The sequence below is a fragment of the Squalius cephalus genome, assembly GCF_949319135.1.
Source record: "Squalius cephalus genome assembly, chromosome: 19".
In the NCBI taxonomy this organism is placed as follows: Eukaryota; Metazoa; Chordata; class Actinopteri; order Cypriniformes; family Leuciscidae; genus Squalius; species Squalius cephalus.
Window position 1 is genome coordinate 12,308,333 of NC_137140.1, and position 18,399 is coordinate 12,326,731.

The window sequence follows — 18,399 nt, forward strand, 5'->3', positions numbered from 1 at the left end:
TCAAAGCTTTCGCTTCGGAGCTAAGCGTTTCGTCGATTCTGCTCTGCAATCATCTACTACGAGTGTTCTACAAACCACATGGCACTCTAAAATAGCATTTCCCTGCATTCATTGCAGCTGAACTAAAATGGTTCCTATCCACACTGTCCACTATCCAATAGTCTTGCACGCTGTGCAGCGACCATTTCCCTGTGCGCTTCAGCACTATATAAAAGAGCTATTTCCCTAAAAAAGCAATCACTATTTCTGGATGCGGTCATTTCCTGGCTCCGTTTGACAGTCATGATTGCTGCCTCACATGTCTGGGCTTAAAGCACGCTAAGGCTTTTGTGGATGTGTCATGTACCCAATGCGGGAAGATGACCATCGTGGTGCTGCGGCTGAGACTCGAATACCTCAAACGAGGTGGAGTCCTCTTTGCTATGCCCAATCTAGTTCCTCTGCCCAGTAGAGGGCTACTTCGGTGAATACACGGGGTGACCTGAGGATCACAGTGGGGGCACTCCTGCCGAGTACATATCTGTGGGCCCCCCACTCCTCTAGCGAATCGCAAGCTGTGGAGCTTCTGAGTGATATTGCTGGTCCTTCTCAAGGGGGAACTAGCATTTCATTCGGGGCTCCAGCAGAGGATCAGATGTCTATCGCTGCATCGGAGGGTGGGCTAGAGTCCTCCAGGGATGAAGACTCGGCTGCCCACTTCGGGGAGAGTAGCTTTAATTGAGCCTTACCTAGAGCTGACGGCCATGCTTTCCCGGGCTGCTGAGAGTGTCAGGCTCGAATGGAGGCCTCAACTGTGTCCCAAACGCTCAAGTTGGTATCTTGTAGCGGCGCACGCTGGTCAACAGCGTCCCGCCCCAGTAACTTTCTTTCCGAAAGTGCCATTTTCTGCCTGAAACCGAGCTGGTGCCTCATCCGCCCTTACTACACTCGATGGTGGGGTGGCCAAGGGGTACGTAGAGATCACCCCAGTGGAGCGCGCGATTGTGATTTCCACATAGCACTGTCGCCTGCCTCAATCCGTGTCTCCCATCCAAGGCCTGTGTTTGCGGCCAAGGCTTACATAGCTGCTGGACAGGCTGCCTCTGCCCTGCACGCCATGGCCCTCTTGCAATTCTACCAGGCCAAGGCAGGAGCTGCGCACAGTGACAGACCTCGGCCTATGCGTGACAAAAGTCACTGCGCGGTCCCTTGGGCAGACGCAAATGCAGTTGTGACTAGAGGTCTTCTCGGATCGTAAAATCTGTACCTGGCCTGAATAGACCCGAATCACTTCTTACCCAAACCCGATGAGCATAAATAAATTTTTTAAAAAGAAAAACCCAACCCGAGACTGACCCGATGAATTTAGACCCGAGTCGGACCCGAAAGCATTTAATTTCAAACCCGACTGCACCCGAATGTACAAAGCATTGACATGTGCACAGCCTGCAGCCTTGTCAGTTAGAAAAAATCCCGGTGTCCTGCTGACTGATTTTCCCTCAGGCTTCCAATATGAATGAAACTGACGTGTGTTTAGCCCTCAGTAATGATCACTCTATCCTATTTTTGGGTAAAAATAAAAATAAAAATAAAAATAAAAAAATAGGAAAAATAATACTGAGGAAATGTATATGATAATCCATATGCTTTTCTCCACAATACAGAAATGTCCAGGTGTTTTTTTCCCCCACAGTAGATGCATAAGAGGCTCATTCATCATGATTTTGCATACCTAAAAATGATTAAGAAATTATTGTCACAAATTTTTATCATAATAATATAATATTTTATAATAAATGTTATAATAAAGACCTTTCTAATGGTTTATAATCATAGTCTGCCTGCATGTTAACAGGTAACCCTGCAGTTTTTCGTTAACTGTTTTCTGTAAAATAAAAATATAATTAATATTATATTCTTATAATTATAATTGTTATATTTATTCTTAAATACTCTATTTTTTTATTTTGAATAATGAAAGTGTTATTGCAATAGTACTATTTCTTATTTTGTTTAATATTTTTATTTATATTAAAATATTTTTATTTATATTATATTAATATTTTTAATATAAGCACAAAATCTTGGGTCAAATTGTGCAGCCCTACAAGCAAGCACAACAAACTGGATGTTCTTATATATTTATTTATTTATTTTAAATCACACTTTAAATCGCAAATCGCTCAATTCGATTTTTTTACCCAATTCGTGCAGCCCTAATTTTAGCCTCCTTTGGTTTTCTCAGGTGCTCCGAACTCATCATCACCTCCAGCTTCAAGTAATCCATTTTTTTAAGGGGTTTTCACATGAGATTTTGAGTCAGATCACAGGGAGGTAAAAAAGAACAGCATCCTTACTTGATTTTTACACAGAGATTGGTAGATCTATTTGTTAAATCTTTTGACTTTAAATCATATGACTAGTAAGTCAAAGTCCAAATCACAGTCTTTGCTGTCCCAACTTAATTGAAATAAGTACCAATGTAGAACATTATATAGAAACTGTGTCTATTCCTCGTTTAGTGAGGTCAAACATTAAATCTACTGTTGGATCTAGGAAAAATCTAATTGTGATTAAACCAGAAAATCTCAATATTAGTGAACAAAAACAATTTCTAAAGCTAGGTCTTCTAAACATTAGATCGCTCACACCTAAGGCGGTTATTGTAAATGAAATGGTCACAGATAATAGTTTCGATGTACTTTGCCTTACTGAAACCTGGCTTAAACCAAATGATTATTTTGATCTTAATGAGTCTACTCCACCAGGATACTGTTATAAGCATGAGCCCCGTCTGATTGGTCGTGGCGGCGGTGTTGCAACAATCTATAGAGATATTCTTAACGTTACTCAGAAAACAGGTCACAGGTTTAATTCGTTTGAAGTACTTGTGCTAAATATTACGCTCTTAGATGTAAGAAATAAATCCCTATTATCTCTAGCTTTGGCTACTGTATATAGACCTCCAGAGCCCTATGCTGATTTCCTAAAAGAGTTTGCAGACTTTCTCTCAGATCTATTGGTCAATGTCGATAAAGCATTAATTGTTGGAGATTTTAACATACACGTAGATAACACAAATGATACGTTAGGGGCTGTGTTTACAGATTTATTAAACTCCTTTGGGGTCAAGCAAAACGTCACTGGTCCCACTCATACACTAGATTTAATTATATCACATGGAACCAATCCAACCGATATAGATATTATACCGCAAAGTGATGATGTCACTGACCATTACATGGTAACTTGCATACTACGTACTGCTGAAATTTGTCATGTTGCGCCATGCTATCGACCAGGCAGAACAATCCTTCCAACCACTATAGATAGATTCTCAAATAGCTTACCTGATCTATCTCAGCTGCTCAGTGAACCCAAACAAACAGATGAACTTGAGGAAATGACTAGCACTATGAGCACCATTTTCTCTAGTACATTAGATATTGTTGCACCAATTAGATTAAAAAAGGTTAGAGAGAAAACTAAAGCACCATGGTACAACAGTGCTACGCATGTTATCAAGAGAGAAACTCGTAATTTAGAGTGTAAATGGAAACAAACTAATTTAGAGGTCTTTAGAATCGCGTGGAAAGACAGTATGTCACATTATAAAAAGGCCCTAAAAGCAGCCAGGGCTGAGCATCTCCGCAAACTAATAGAAAATAACCAAAATAATCCAAGGTTTTTATTTAACACCATGGCTAGACTAACAAATAAACAGACATCACCTGAGCAAAATATTCCGTTACAGTTTAGTAGTAATGATTTTATGAATTTCTTCACTGAGAAAATAGAAAGCATCAGAAACACAATTGTAAATGTACAATCTTTAATGGTGTCTTATGATTCAGCCTCAATTAACGCCCCTCAAGAACAACTACAGCGCTTTACAACTATAGGACAGGAAGAGCTACATAAACGTATCATTGCATCTAAACCAACAACATGTTTATTAGATCCAATACCCACTAAACTACTGAAAGAAGTGTTACCTGTAGTGGAAGAGCCTCTTCTCAATATTATTAACTCGTCTTTAACTTTAGGTCATGTTCCAAGAATATTCAAGTTGGCAGTTATAAAACCTCTCATTAAGAAACCACAATTAGATCATAATAGCCTAGCAAATTACGGACCCATTTCAAATCTTCCATTTATGTCTAAAATACTAGAAAAAGTTGTGTCCGCTCAATTGTGCTCTTTCTTGCAAGAAAATGATATCTATGAAAAATTTCAGTCAGGATTCAGGCCGCATCATAGCACAGAAACTGCGCTCGTTAAAATTACAAATGATTTACTTCTAGCTTCTGACCAAGGCTGTATCTCAATACTAGTTTTACTCGATCTTAGCGATGCGTTCAACACTATAGAACACAAAATACTCTTAGATCGACTACAAAATTACACTGGTGTTCAGGGACAGTCATTAAACTGGTTTAGATTGTACCTATCAGGCCGCTACCATTTTGTCTGTTTAAATGGGGAAAAATCTAAGATAACATCAGTAAACTATGGAGTGCCGCAAGGATCTGTGTTAGGCCCTCTGCTATTCTCAATATATATGCTGCCACTTGGTAATATTATAAGAAAACATGGAATTAGTTTCCACTGTTATGCTGATGACACTCAATTATATATTTCATCACGACCAGATGAAAACACAAAATTATCTAAATTGACAGAGTGTGTTAAAGATATAAAATACTGGATGACGTGTAATTTTCTGCTATTAAATTCAGATAAAACGGAGGTATTACTTATTGGTCCAAAAAACTCCCCACAAAACCTCTTGCAATACAACTTTAATTTAGAAGGATGTCCTGTTACTTTATCCACTACAGTAAAAGACCTGGGTGTTATACTAGACCGCAACTTGTCTTTCGAAAATCATATTTCATATGTTACAAGAACAGCCTTTTTCCACCTTAGAAACATTGCTAAGCTACGTAACATGCTATCTGTTTCTGATGCAGAAAAGTTAGTTCATGTATTCATGACCTCGAGACTAGATTACTGTAATGCTTTATTAGCTGGTTGTCCTGCATCCTCAATAAACAAGCTACAGTTAGTCCAAAATGCAGCTGCTAGAGGTCTTACTAGGTCAAGAAAATATGATCATATAACACCAATTCTATCATCTCTACATTGGTTACCTATTAAGTTCCGTATCAATTACAAAGTATTGCTACTGACCTATAAAGCCCTAAATGGTTTAGCTCCAGTGTATTTAACGGATCTTCTATCGCCCTACAGTCCATCGCGCTCTTTAAGATCACTAAATTCGAGGCTTCTGGTCATTCCTAGGATATCTAAGTCCACTAAAGGAGGGAGGGCGTTTTCACATTTAGCTCCTAAACTCTGGAATAGTCTTCCTGATATTGTTCGAGGCTCAGACTCGCTGTCCCAGTTTAAAACTAGATTAAAGACGTATCTCTTTAGCCAAGCATTCACATAATACTTACCTTTTATACTACAGTTAAATTGGATCAAATGCATTAATATGAACAGCAGCTATGCTAATTATTTCCCATCTGCTTTTCTGTTGTTATCTCGGGACGCTAGTAAATAGTTCGTCAGCTCCAGTTTGTATCCAGCCTCTCATGGAGACTTCAGATGCCCCAACACCCGTGAAGAGATGACTCGACGCCTGTGAAGAGACGACTCGGCGCCCGTGAAGAGACGACTCGATGCCTGTGAAGAGACGACTCGACGCCCGTGAAGAGATGACTCAACGCCAGCGATGTTATGCCCTAAATTAATACATAATTAACTAACTTTATTTTTCTATGTACATTTCTGAATTGCACTTTCTGTAAAGCTGCTTTGAAACAATATGTATTGTGAAAAGCGCTATACAAATAAATTTGAATTGAATTGAATTTAATTGAACTTTAGCCATCTTTGTTGCATTATATGCCAAAGGTGACAGTTCAAAATGGGAAAATCACTTCTTGTTTTTTTGCCCAAAGATTGCATGCCTGTAACTCATAATAAAGATAAGGGTCCGATTATATGTATGTGTGAACTCGTGAAATTAGGTTTTATTAAAAAAGTTCAGCAGGAGCACGTTCAGATAATCTACCCAGTTAGCTTGAGAGGAGGCTTATATATAGAGCCAACTTACCTCTGTTCCACGACAGTTTTTCCAGCATCCCTCCTCCACCCTAACTCCTCACTCTCAATTATTCCTGATTCCTGATATATATCTGATTGTATGTAAGTGTGAACTCGTGAAACTTTCTGGAGGATTTGTTTTGTCCCAACTGCCCAGTCATTTTATAAAATAGTACAACGGCGATCACATCGACTATAAATGCCTCTTGAGGTGTGCGATCAGTCAGCAGATGGTTGCGGTACAGTGCTTGGCAAAAGTGTAAACAAGGCTTAACCCAGCTTAATAAGTTAACTATCAGTAAGCCAATTGCAGTTACTAATTATTAATTTTGTATTTTCATCTGGTGGTGCTAGTGGTGCAAACATAACAAACATCACCTTTAAATGCTTAAAATTGCGTATCAAACATACTGTGCTTTGGACTCTGAAGTCTGACAGAGATGCCATTAGTTTGTCCAGCTCTAATGTAGCAGATGTAGCTGAAGGTTTCGCTGAGCTAGAAACAGAGAAAAAAAAATCACCATCACTGTCCAACAGTCATAAATACTTATTGATTATATACAGTCTACACCCATACAAATTTGATCTTTGTGAATTTAAATTTTCTTCCAGAATGTTACATTACTGCATACAAAGACATTTATTTAACCCTTATACAGGCAAGAGTGGAAAATGATAAGCAAAAAATAATTTCATGTCATTTTTTATATCATCTGGACTTAAAGGGGTCATATAATGGTACATGCACTTTTACAAGTTGATTGCACTGAAATGTCTGTTGGCAGTGCCTGTACACAACCATCCTATCATGATTAAAATCCATCCAGTGGTTTTGTTTTAATCTCCATATATGTTTGACCATCTATGAAATCAAGCCGTTCGATATTGTGACGTCATAAGATCGTACGCCCCTCCCGCGATTGTGATTGACAGCCGTGTTTCAACACAAGACCCGCCCTGAGCAAGCTGTGACAGCCGTCGTCATAGTAGTCCGCCATTGTTGATATGCTGGAGTAGAATGGCGTCTAAGCGATTGTGGTGTTCTGTTCTTAGATGTAATAAGGAACACAGCAGTCATTTGGATGTTCCTAAATCTGAGCCGTTGAAGATGCAGTGGCTGAGTTTTGTTTTTGAAGTGATATGCCCAAAGGATTGACGCGGGGATTCCCTCACGGGGATTCCCCATGATCGTCCATGCTTTCATGTTTACGCGAATCATTTCACACCAGACAGCTTTACAAACGAGAAAAAACGGATCGGTACCAACGTGTTACTGCTGAACCTCCAGAAGATGTGAGTGTAATGTTTTATTAACCTTTATATTAGTATTTATATTAATCTTTGCGAAATTTGCTAACCTTGCTGCAGGCTTCACAATGAATGCCTCTAAGGTTTACACTCAGGGTACATTACTGCATGTTTTCTATGTACGACGTTCTCAATATAATTCATAATCACACGTTTATAACGAATAACACGTGGTTATTGTGTTAGAAACGGTGTCCGCACAGAACAGAGGGGCGGGGTGAGCAAAGCTCATTATCATTTAAAGACACATGCACTGAAACGGCGTGCTGAAAACAGAGCTGTTTTTGACCAGGTAAAATTAGTGTTTTCTTACAATACTAATGAGAATTTTTAATTAAAGTATATTACAAACTTTTAATTTAGACCCTAAAGAATCATATTAGCTTGTACAAAAATGGCATTATATGACCCCTTTAAGTAAAACATATCCAAAAGAATTTTTGAAATATTTGATATATTTTGGATTTTATGACTTGTGACTCCCAGTTCACGTTGCCTGTTTTAGGGTTAAAAAAAGATGTCTGCAGGGATATGCCATCAGTCAGTAATAATACCACTATCTAGTTAGTATGTAGTAGGTATGTAATCTCATACCTGTCATAAGAGATGGAGAATGAGTATATAGAAAAATTTGTATACAGACCAATATACATAAATATATCAGTGCACTAACCAAGTTGAGGACGGACCAGACTTTGAAGACTTATCATCTTTTTTGGTGCTGGGGAATTGAGCCAAAATCTCATCTAAGAAAGACAAAGGGACAACAAATGCTTCAGAGTAGTTCTGCCCAGAATGGAATGCTTGGATGCAGCTTACTGAATACTGCTCACTAAATACTGGATGCTGCCAACCCATATAGCAAGGTGACATTGATACAAGGTTTTGAAATGAGCATTGAAATTTTGATGAAAGACGACAGCACACGTAGGTGGAAAAAGTGATTTTGATTTGTACATTTGATTTGTAGTTGATCACCTCAAGATCATGCAGAAATGTTTCTCTGCAGAACACTTGTGGGTGTTACCCAATCAGTGCGGCCTTTTCAAACTATGATGGGCATTTTCAATCGCTTTACCTTTTTTGCTCCAATCCTTTAGGGGTTGGCCTTCATGATTTTAGCAAATCAGATAAAGTGGTTGAAAAACACCCATCTTGTCTCAGGTACGTAGGTAGTAGCCTTCATTCCCCGATGGAGGGAGAGAGACATGGTGTCGAATTCTAACACTAGGGGTGACTCTTGGGAGCCCCAAACACCTCTGACGTATTCAGAAAGACCCATGAAATTGGCATGTGGAATTTGCATGTCTGGCCATGCCCCCAGACATACGGACATCATACGCTCAGGTTTGTGCTGAGGATCCGAGGTATGTCATGGTGTCGAATACTGACACTAAGGGTGCCTATGGAAAACGCCACAACGCTAGACTGAGTTAAAAGTCCTGGCGATGCAGATGTCGGCAAACTACTTTGTGCCGGCTAACAGGTGCACTCATGACAACGTTACCTAGTTTAATTATAAAATCTCGCAAAGGTATTAGGTGCTGCCCAGACTGCAGCTATGCAGATATCTTCTCTCTCTTGCTTCATATTGTTGCTTTGTGTTGTTGCTATGCGCCGTGTCACTCTGTCGTTGCTTTATGTTGTTTCACTCTGTCGTTAAACAACATAAAGCAACAACAGAGTGACACGGCGCATAGCAACGACACATAGCAACAACACAAAGCAACAATATGAAGCAAGAGAGAGAAGACGACACATAAGCTGCGTCCGAAATCGAATACTTCCCTACTATATAGTATGCGAAAAACAGTACGCGAGCAGAGTAGTATGTCCGAAATCATAGAATTCGAAAAACAGTAGGCGAGAAGTACTCGGATGACCTACTACTTCTGGCGAGATTCTGAAGAGCGCATACGATCAGAGCCCGTCTACGGAGAGCCTTGGCACTTCCTATTAGCCCCATTGTATCGATCTTGGTTGCAGTTCCATTAGAATTCCACTGGAGGTGATCGCGGGCGAGTGCAGACTGAATGGGAGTCTATGGGGCTAGACGGCTAAATTTGTCTCTTTCACCTGATTGCCGTTGAGAAATCTCAGATTTTATTGTAGGTTTTGCAAGTTCAACATGGGTTATAGGTCGAAAATTGAATGAACGAGTACTTATGTCCTTTCGATTTCTTACAGGTTGAGTTGTTGTTGCCCATAACACGCTAGCATTCTGCTAATGAACGCTGATTGGTCAGTGAAGGACTGATTACGACCAGAGATACCGCTTGATGGCATCGTGGGATCCGAAGCGGGACCAGAAACAAACAAAACAAAAACTCTTCTAGCACGTGTATTTACCTGTGTCAGCTGTGTTGTCGATGCCTCGAGAGAAAAGAAAGTGCAGAGCGCGAAAGCACCAAAGCGACTGAAGGATTGCCGTAAAGCAGTATCTCTGGTTGTACGATGTGTATGACGTCATTGACATTTTAAAAGACTTTTTAAAGTGACTCTAAAAAATCTAACACCCAGCAATGTGTAATTTCTTTTCATCTCCTTTCGAATTCAACATTCAAATTACTAGACAAAAAATGATATCCTGAGAAAAGTGGATTTTGAGGAGTATAGCGTCATAGACCTCCATTCATTCTGCACTCGCCTGCTAGCGCCCCCGCATTTACAGAGACGTGTTACTGCAGCCAGTCCAGAAACCGAAAGTAACCAGAGAGTGCCAATTCTCTTCCTATTAGACATTCTCTGATACGATGGACACTTTACTATCCCATGATGCCACGGGAGAGGAGTTGTCGTCGTTATATTTGAAAATGGCGGAAAATGGAGACGCGGCTGTTTTCAAGTTTAAGTACTTTACAAAACACTTTTTGTTTCTTTGTGGTTAAATTGTATTTGTTTAACATCATATAAGTAAACGATTGACTTGTTAAAAGTTTAAATAATGTAAATCGAGGGTACAATTTTGTGAATTGGCTGCAAAATGACAATTTTATCATTATTATTATAACAGAACGAGCTAATGCCTGTCAACTAGTTAACACTGTTTTATTTAAACAAAGACGTTGTTTCTCAGTTAAATGAGATAGTTACAAAACTTTTTTTTTTTTACTTTTTTTTTATTATTATTATTTTACAACGATTTTATTTCTCCTTTACCAGTGTTGATATGTAATATGTGTTGGCTAACGTACGTAGCAAGCTACTGTTATCAAGTGTACCTCAACTTGTCCATGTAACATTAATATTAATATAATAATATAGATTGATCATGGTTCATCACTAATGTTAAATTCTGTGTTGATTTAGCAGGGGGCTGATGAACACACCTGTGTTCTTATAGGGTGGAGAGTGGCTAATAAAAGGGAGGAAAGAAAAGAAAGAGCGACGAGAGCACGAGGAGAGACAAGAACAGGAGGGCAGAGAGAGAGAGAGGGGAACGTTTCCTTCAGCTTTTAGAAATTAATAAAGAAAACAAATGTTACACACTCTCTTTCCATTTATTTGTTAGTAAGTTCATTTTGTCATGCTGTTTTAGCAGGTTTTATTACAAAACACTTAATTCCCAGGAATTTACAGTAGTTAGATTGTCAGTTGTAAAGTGTTTAATATGTGGCATTGAGTAATTAATATTTTTAAAGGGTGTTGCGTGTGCACTTATTTTGTGGCAGATTCCAGATGGTTTTTGAAACAAGCAAATTGCAGGTATATCTGAAAAAATATAAGTGCTGCACTATAGAGAAATACCCACACACTCCAGTCACCTTTAAAATGTATTTGCTTTATTTTTGTATATTATTTAACTTTTAAATGGATACAGAATACAAAGCTTAAAACAAAATCACAAAACTTTGGCACAAAGTAGTATAATAGAGCTTAAAGCACCACCAAAAGCAAAAGTTTTAAAACTTTTTTTTTATTAAAGTGTCATCTTGAGGGAAGAAAATGAATGTCAGCAGCTTCAGTAAGGTAACCTTTACAGGTTTCTAAAAGATCTAAAGGGACTTTCTTACTAACAATCTCATTTGTAGGGCATCACTTTAAAATAATTCAAAATCTGTGGAGGTCGGGGTGGAGGTCAGCTCCATCTTTAAAATATAGATGAAGAATTGGCGCAGTAGGTTGTAGGGCTCACAATCTGTAAACGTGTTTATAGTTTATTTTATAATACAATTTGAATCGACAAGACGTTTGGCTTATTTATAAATATAATATGTATGTATGTATTATATGCATGATCCATTTCTTATGTGTGTGTGTGTGTGTGTATATATACACACACACACATATGAATACTTAAGATGTAAAAGCCTCTAAGTGCCATCTGAAATTTTCTTCTAGTTTGATCATTTTTATCAAGCTTGTATGTTTATGTTCGGTTATTTCACTTTAAAGCTACACTGTGTAACTTTTTTAGTTGATTCTTAGCAAAAAACACTTAGTTCTTTCAAAAATATATGTGCTCATTAATGTATATTTACTTCTTTCAAGTAATAAAGTATTCTCTTAAATTTATAATCTGCCATTGAAAGTACATACGGGTGAGGGGTTCGAATGCCGGTCGCCATGTTGCCCCTCCATCTTGAAACTACATTAGCCAAAGAGGGACATACCTGTAAATTCAAGCTTCGCCTTTTGCGTTTTTCACTCAGTGACACCGTGACGAATGCGAGGGGGAGATTACTCGCGAGCTCGCGAGTGCCGGCAGATTTGAAAGATAGTGTGGTGTGTGTGTGTACTCACATTTGAACGTCAACGCGACAGACAAATCAGCAAGACCATAGTCAATATTGGAGTAACTTTTCCCATCTGGAAAGAGCTCATGAGGAGAAAAGATTTTAAAACGGACGCCGAGGTTGACTGCTTTCTTCTCGACAGGTAATTCAGCCTGTTGTAATTCATTTGTGTAAATTCGAAGTTTTATAACTTTGCTTGTCTAAACATAGCATGGTTGTGCATAACGCCAGAACGACCTCTAGTATAACTTCATCCTCGCGTCAATGGTGAAAAAGTATTGTTTACCTTGTAACATAAATCTGTGCTGCAACGGATCACAGGTGATGAATAGTTTTAAAGGCGCAATTTTTTAAGCTATATAAAAAAAAAGGACACTGTAAATTTTAGTTATTTTTAATTGCTTTTACTTTGTACACATTGTAACGTTAGCCTAATCTGATTATGCTGGGATAGCCGATTCCAAGGGTGACGTTTACCTCCTGACATCTGTCCTGTAGTTTTATTCATTTTAGACGTATTGTTTATTATTGTCATGGACGAAGTCGATAACTGGAAGCCATGTTAATCTTGGAATAATACGGCCACCGTAGGAGTTAAAACGCCCTCGGAATTGAGAGGAACAGAAACTAATATTCACTGGGTAGTCATATACAATTTCACCGCTAGATGGGGGTAAAAATCACACAGTGTAGCTTTAATGGCAATGAAAAGGACCTATGAAAGTGAACATGGACACAGTAAACAGACACATAGACAGATAGCATGTCGACATAATTTTGGCACAAATGGATCCCCATAGTATGTGGGGCTAATGTCAATTAACAGTAGGATGAAATACTACAACTATAGTGTTACGTTCCACATGTGTTTTGTATTTTGTTCTTTCTCTTCTGTATTTGTAAACTCTTTTGTTAGGTTGCGATCATTGGATCAACTGGCTGTCCATCATACCTGTGACGTCAGGGTGCTCAACGTCATGATCGGTGCGACCAATCCGCTGGCGTGCCGGCAGATTAAAAGCCGTGAATGAGTAGTGAGGGATCATGAATGATGAGTGAGGGAGTTCACCATGAATGAGTAGTGAGGGATCAGCATCAGACCTCACTCAACACCTGTGTCCCTAGTCGAGCCGAACAGCCAGTTTACAACCTCAATGATTTGTTTGATGTAGTTTTGTTGTTGTGATGATGCAGGGTTGTGTAGTATTCTTGTATTACACGCTGACAGGCAAATGAAAACGCACTGCGTTGTAACAAACCACTCGGTAGGAAGTTCTAACTTAATTTGTATATGTTTCGGGTTGGTAGAAAAACCTACGTGTTGTTGATTCAATTGTGAGTAGCTTTATTGATTGATGGAATGCAGCCATCTGTAAGCCATTTGCCTGATTGATCCGAGAACCTTTGTAACATCAGTAGGTAGGTTTTTTCTGTGTTAGTTTGAAGAGTGATCGTCATTAATTGTATTTTTGTTTTAACCAGCGTAGTTTATTTAAGGCGTCGACATACGCTGAAGAACTCTGTTTTATTTCTACATTTTTCTTTTGGTAGATAGTTTAGGGGTTGGGTTAATAGTTTTGGGAATTTGGTTTTGATTATTTTATTAATTTGGCGACACTCTTGTTTTGTTTCTTTTTGTATTTCTAATTTTTTTTTTCTATAACCTCTTCTGTCCTCACAAATAAACATAGCGTAAATGTTACCTCGGTGTTGCTTTTGGTTGTTTCTGCCACTTCATACAGCAACAATTACATCTCACAAAAATGTTGCGTTATCATCCCATTTAAACATCTTTAAGCACGTAACAATGCGAAATGAACGCCAGGTGGCGCAAAGGCATTCTGCAAAACAGCAGCGATTGTCGCATTTGGAAACGTAAGTGGGGCTAATGTCAATTAAAGGAGAACTCCGGTCAATTTTAACATTGAGCTAATTTTTTTGTACATTTGGAGTGCTGTCAATACAGAGAACAACGACAAAAATCGGTGTTGCCTACACCGAGTTATTCTATTTTTAAAATTTGCACCCTGTTGACTTCAATGGGGCAAGTACTAAACCTGCTTTTAGCCTCTTAACATCCTTGATGTGTCATTACAAGTGCACAGAAAATGTGAGTGATTCCTTCTGAGTGAACACGAGTGAGTCTGACTGCAGTAGATGTGAAAGAAATGTATAAAAATGATGTTATTTAAGCCAGCGCAAATACCTTTGTTTACATCCTGTTTTTCGGTTGAAGTCCAAAGTAGTCGATTGCCGAGTTCACGCGCGTGATCATAGGTATTAAACCTATGCGTGTGAACTCTGCAATCGACTACTTTGGACTTTAACCGAAAAACAGGATGTAAACAAAGGTATTTGCGCTGGCTTAAATAACATCATTTTTATACATTTCTTTCACATCTACTGCAGTCAGACTCACTCGTGTTCACTCAGAAGGAATCACTCACATTTTCTGTGCACTTGTAATGACACATCAAGGATGTTAAGAGGCTAAAAGCAGGTTTAGTACTTGCCCCATTGAAGTCAACAGGGTGCAAATTTTAAAAATAGAATAACTGGGTGTAGGCAACACCGATTTTTGTCGTTGTTCTCTGTATTGACAGCACTCCAAATGTACAAAAAAATGAGCTCAATGTTAAAATTGACCGGAGTTCTCCTTTAACAGTAAGGATGAAATACTATAGGCCTAACTATGGTAATTTCCAAATAAGCCTACAACAAACATGAAAAATCAAAACAAGAGCTGTACAATAATGAAACAACCTAAGATTTGGTGGAGTTGAAACTGCATGTTATAAAGTATAAATAAATAAAGAAAATTTGATTTATGTTTAAACCAGCGATCATATACAAGTTATAGTCTACATAATATACATATAGACTATTATTTAGTTTGAACTGTTAAATATCTCTGTTTGTAGGCTATCTGTTTATTTAAAAACACAGCACAAGGTCTTGTAAAAAAACGTTTTTTTTATTATTTCAGCAAGAATGAGACTGTTTGCATATGTAAAGAAATAAACAAACAAAACAGAATAGAACAAACTTTTAGAACCAAAAAAAAATTTTTTTTTTTTTTTTAAATAGGGGAGAGGCGGGACGATTGAAACGCGGGACAGATGAAACACTGAAATTTCCTTGAAAACCACTCACGTCATGTACGTCAAATTTCGTCAGCACGTACAGCACACAATGCCTACCATACCCGCGAAAACATTTCTTCTTTACGTCGTGCCGTTTTGGAGTTAAAGCCGCAAAGCTGTTTTTGAGTGCTGTAAGTGAATTCTTTCGTGCGGTACTTTTTTTTTACTTACAAGTTGGATTTATTGTTTCATGTGCCATTGTAATGATAATATGGTAGGTGTATTAGTACTGCAACACACCCTTAAGTGTGCAATATCAGAGTTTTTTAGTTTGTGCTTATTTCTGTTACTTGTAACATTTTCATGGCTTAAGTCTAGTTACACAGTATTCAGCACAAACTCTGCTACAATAATATGTGAGCAATATGTATGTAAAAGTTTACAGTTTTGAGAAAATGACGTTTATGCGTGGTTTGTGAAAAAAACAAGGCTTATTTTGTCACTGAAATAAGGCCATAAAACCCATACTGACTATTATATTTTATAAGACTTTTGAAAATTATATCATGTAGTCTAGAGTTTTTGCTTCAAAACGATGTGAAAATCATCCTGCCCACTCATTCACATAAAACAATATATTGATTTAAAATTTGTAAGACATGTTTTGTGTAAGAAAGCTGTATGCGAGGAGGCGTAAATCATCATGAATATTGAGGTGTTTCACACCTGTGAAGACAAATATTCTCCCCTAATGGCCCTATCAGGTAGGACTGTGAGAAAACTATAAACAAAGAATGAGGAGAGATTAAAAGAATGGCTTTTTGATTGTTTGGATTTATTTACAACACAACATAGTCCTAAGAAACAAAAGACAAAAAGGCACGTTATTGAGCACACTGATCTAAACAGAGAGACATGAACAGTCACACACCTTTGTGCTCATTTCCAAGGTGTTTGCTTCATTGTACCATGTTCATTTACAGAGACTCGTGTGGATGTTTATGTCATCAGTGTCATCTGGTCCCTGGATAAAAAAATAAATAAAAAAAAACTGTGAACATGCTGATATCAGGAGAAACTATAAGGCTGCACGATTTGGGAAAGAAAATCTAATTGTGATTTTTCTGGTTAATATTGCAATTTAAAATTCACAAATATTCATACATTATATATATATAATGAAAACCAGGTTTGTTATGACTTGTAGGCATATACTTGTAGGGCTGCATAAAATAATAATAACAATAATAATCATTACTTTACAGAAATGCACACGGGCTATAACGATAAATCAATAAAAAGGAACACTTCAGTATACTACACTGGAGAAACATATATGGATTAGCATATGTTACTTCAAATGTTATCATTCGTTATGATGTTATGAAATGAGATTAGAGTAATAACATGTGGCCTAATGTTTGGCGCGTTTTGTTTTAAAATGCACAGCGTGAGAGACCCAAACTTACAATGCTTTACATTATTGTTACCACATTATAAACATCTACGTTTGAACAGATATCCACAAACACAGTATTTAACAGTAAACACGGGTCTAAACATTAGAATATTCATCATGTTAGTGTAAACACTCATACTAGCCTACTTTTATATCATGCTGTGTTTTATATTATCAAGCTTAAAACATCCTTGTGTCATACATGGATATTTATTTAGCATTGAAAGGTTGCCTACCTGCCTATAGTTCATATTTCAACATGTTTCCATCGTTTTCATACATTTTTGTCTGGCACCAGTTCAACTAGTACGATGTGAAGTTTATGCAACAATAACACGCTAACTATTAAAAGTGATAGTTACACATTTCTTACCTTAAAAATCTTATCTTCAAATCGCATTCTTCTTCTTCTTCTGAGGTAAAGCCAAGGTAAACTTACAGTCTTCCAAACTCGATGAAGAGCAGAGGACTAATGAAGTTGTATGCTTTAAGGTAATGAGGGCGTTTACAGGTTTGCATTCCTTCACGTGGACTATTTGCATGTGAATCGCTCATGCGCGCGTGGGTGTGGTCACATTAGAGATAATGAGCACTCGCTTGAGAAACTGTACATCTCGTTGCTTTCATATAGATCACTTAAACAAGTCAAGTCACATTTATTTATATAGCGCTTTTTACAATAGAGATTGTTTCAAAGCAGCTTTACAGAGATAACAGGAAAATGCAACAAAGTTGCATACACTGTTTGCAATACTCTGCTTGCTCTGTTTGCAAAGTTGCAAAAAGAGAATGTTTGTTTTTGATATGATTAACATTTAAAAATAGTTCTAAAAACATATCTCTCACGTATGGGTGGCAAGTATTCACTGAGTTACAGTTCATTTTCTGTCGCGTTTCAGAATGAACTTCACACTGAGAGACGGCAGAATGTGCATCATGTTTATTTTCTTTATTTTACGAAAAGCAGAACATTTTGTTTTTATTATAAGTTTACACAAATAAATGTAGACATTTAACAGTTTTGAAGGATGTATAACACTTGCCCGTATGACAAAAAAAATCGACAGAGTTATTTGAGTCTCTTTTGCACTGATAATAAAAAAAGCGAGGTGATTGCGCCGGCACGACCGCCGACCCCAGGTTTACACAATAACATAACACATGTAGGCTATGGTTCTCAACACTGAGAATGAAAAATAAACGCCTGTTTCTCCAGACTCGCACTTGTCATTCATCCACAAATCACAGCACTTTCATAAGTGTAGTGCCATGTAGTGATTACAATTTTATTTAGATTTATTGTTCAGCATTACTTGAGCATTTTATAATTTGCAAGGCTGAATGATGCATTCTTAACTGAGTGACTATGAATGGAGTATTTTAGATTAATTGTCAAATCCAGAGGATTAAGTTAACTCAATTCAATATTTCAACTTTCCACATACACCCCAGCTTGTTTACCTTAAGGAGTTAGAAGCACCGTGACTACTGTACTGTCCTCGCTGAAGAAATCAGTCAGACGACGGGAGTGGAAGGGGGATCAAGCGGGATTTTTGTGTTGCTGTCTATATGCAATCTCTTTTTAATGAAAGGGGTTTCCGCATTTGTCAATCATCCCCGCTTGCTATTTGGGGAATGAACCCAGCGCTGTGATTGGTCGAACTCCTTCTGCGTGTGCACAGAGGCATCACCAGGTTTTTGCGTAGTTTAGAGTGACAAA

The 18,399-nt window shown here is 37.9% G+C and overlaps 1 protein-coding gene across 2 annotated transcripts in view; it reads right to left on the reverse strand.

Moving 5' to 3' along the window:
- The window catches only part of LOC307146792 (transforming growth factor beta-1-induced transcript 1 protein-like), a 141,286-nt gene that overhangs the window by 62,420 nt on the left and 60,467 nt on the right, over window positions 1-18,399 (reverse strand). For both annotated transcript variants that reach the window (XM_079851082.1, XM_079851081.1), the window contains 2 exons: window positions 8,075-8,147; window positions 6,505-6,589 (listed from right to left, as the gene is read on the reverse strand). In XM_079851082.1, the coding sequence (XP_079707208.1) occupies window positions 6,505-6,589; window positions 8,075-8,147 (158 nt within the window). The remainder of the gene's footprint in view (window positions 1-6,504; window positions 6,590-8,074; window positions 8,148-18,399) is intronic.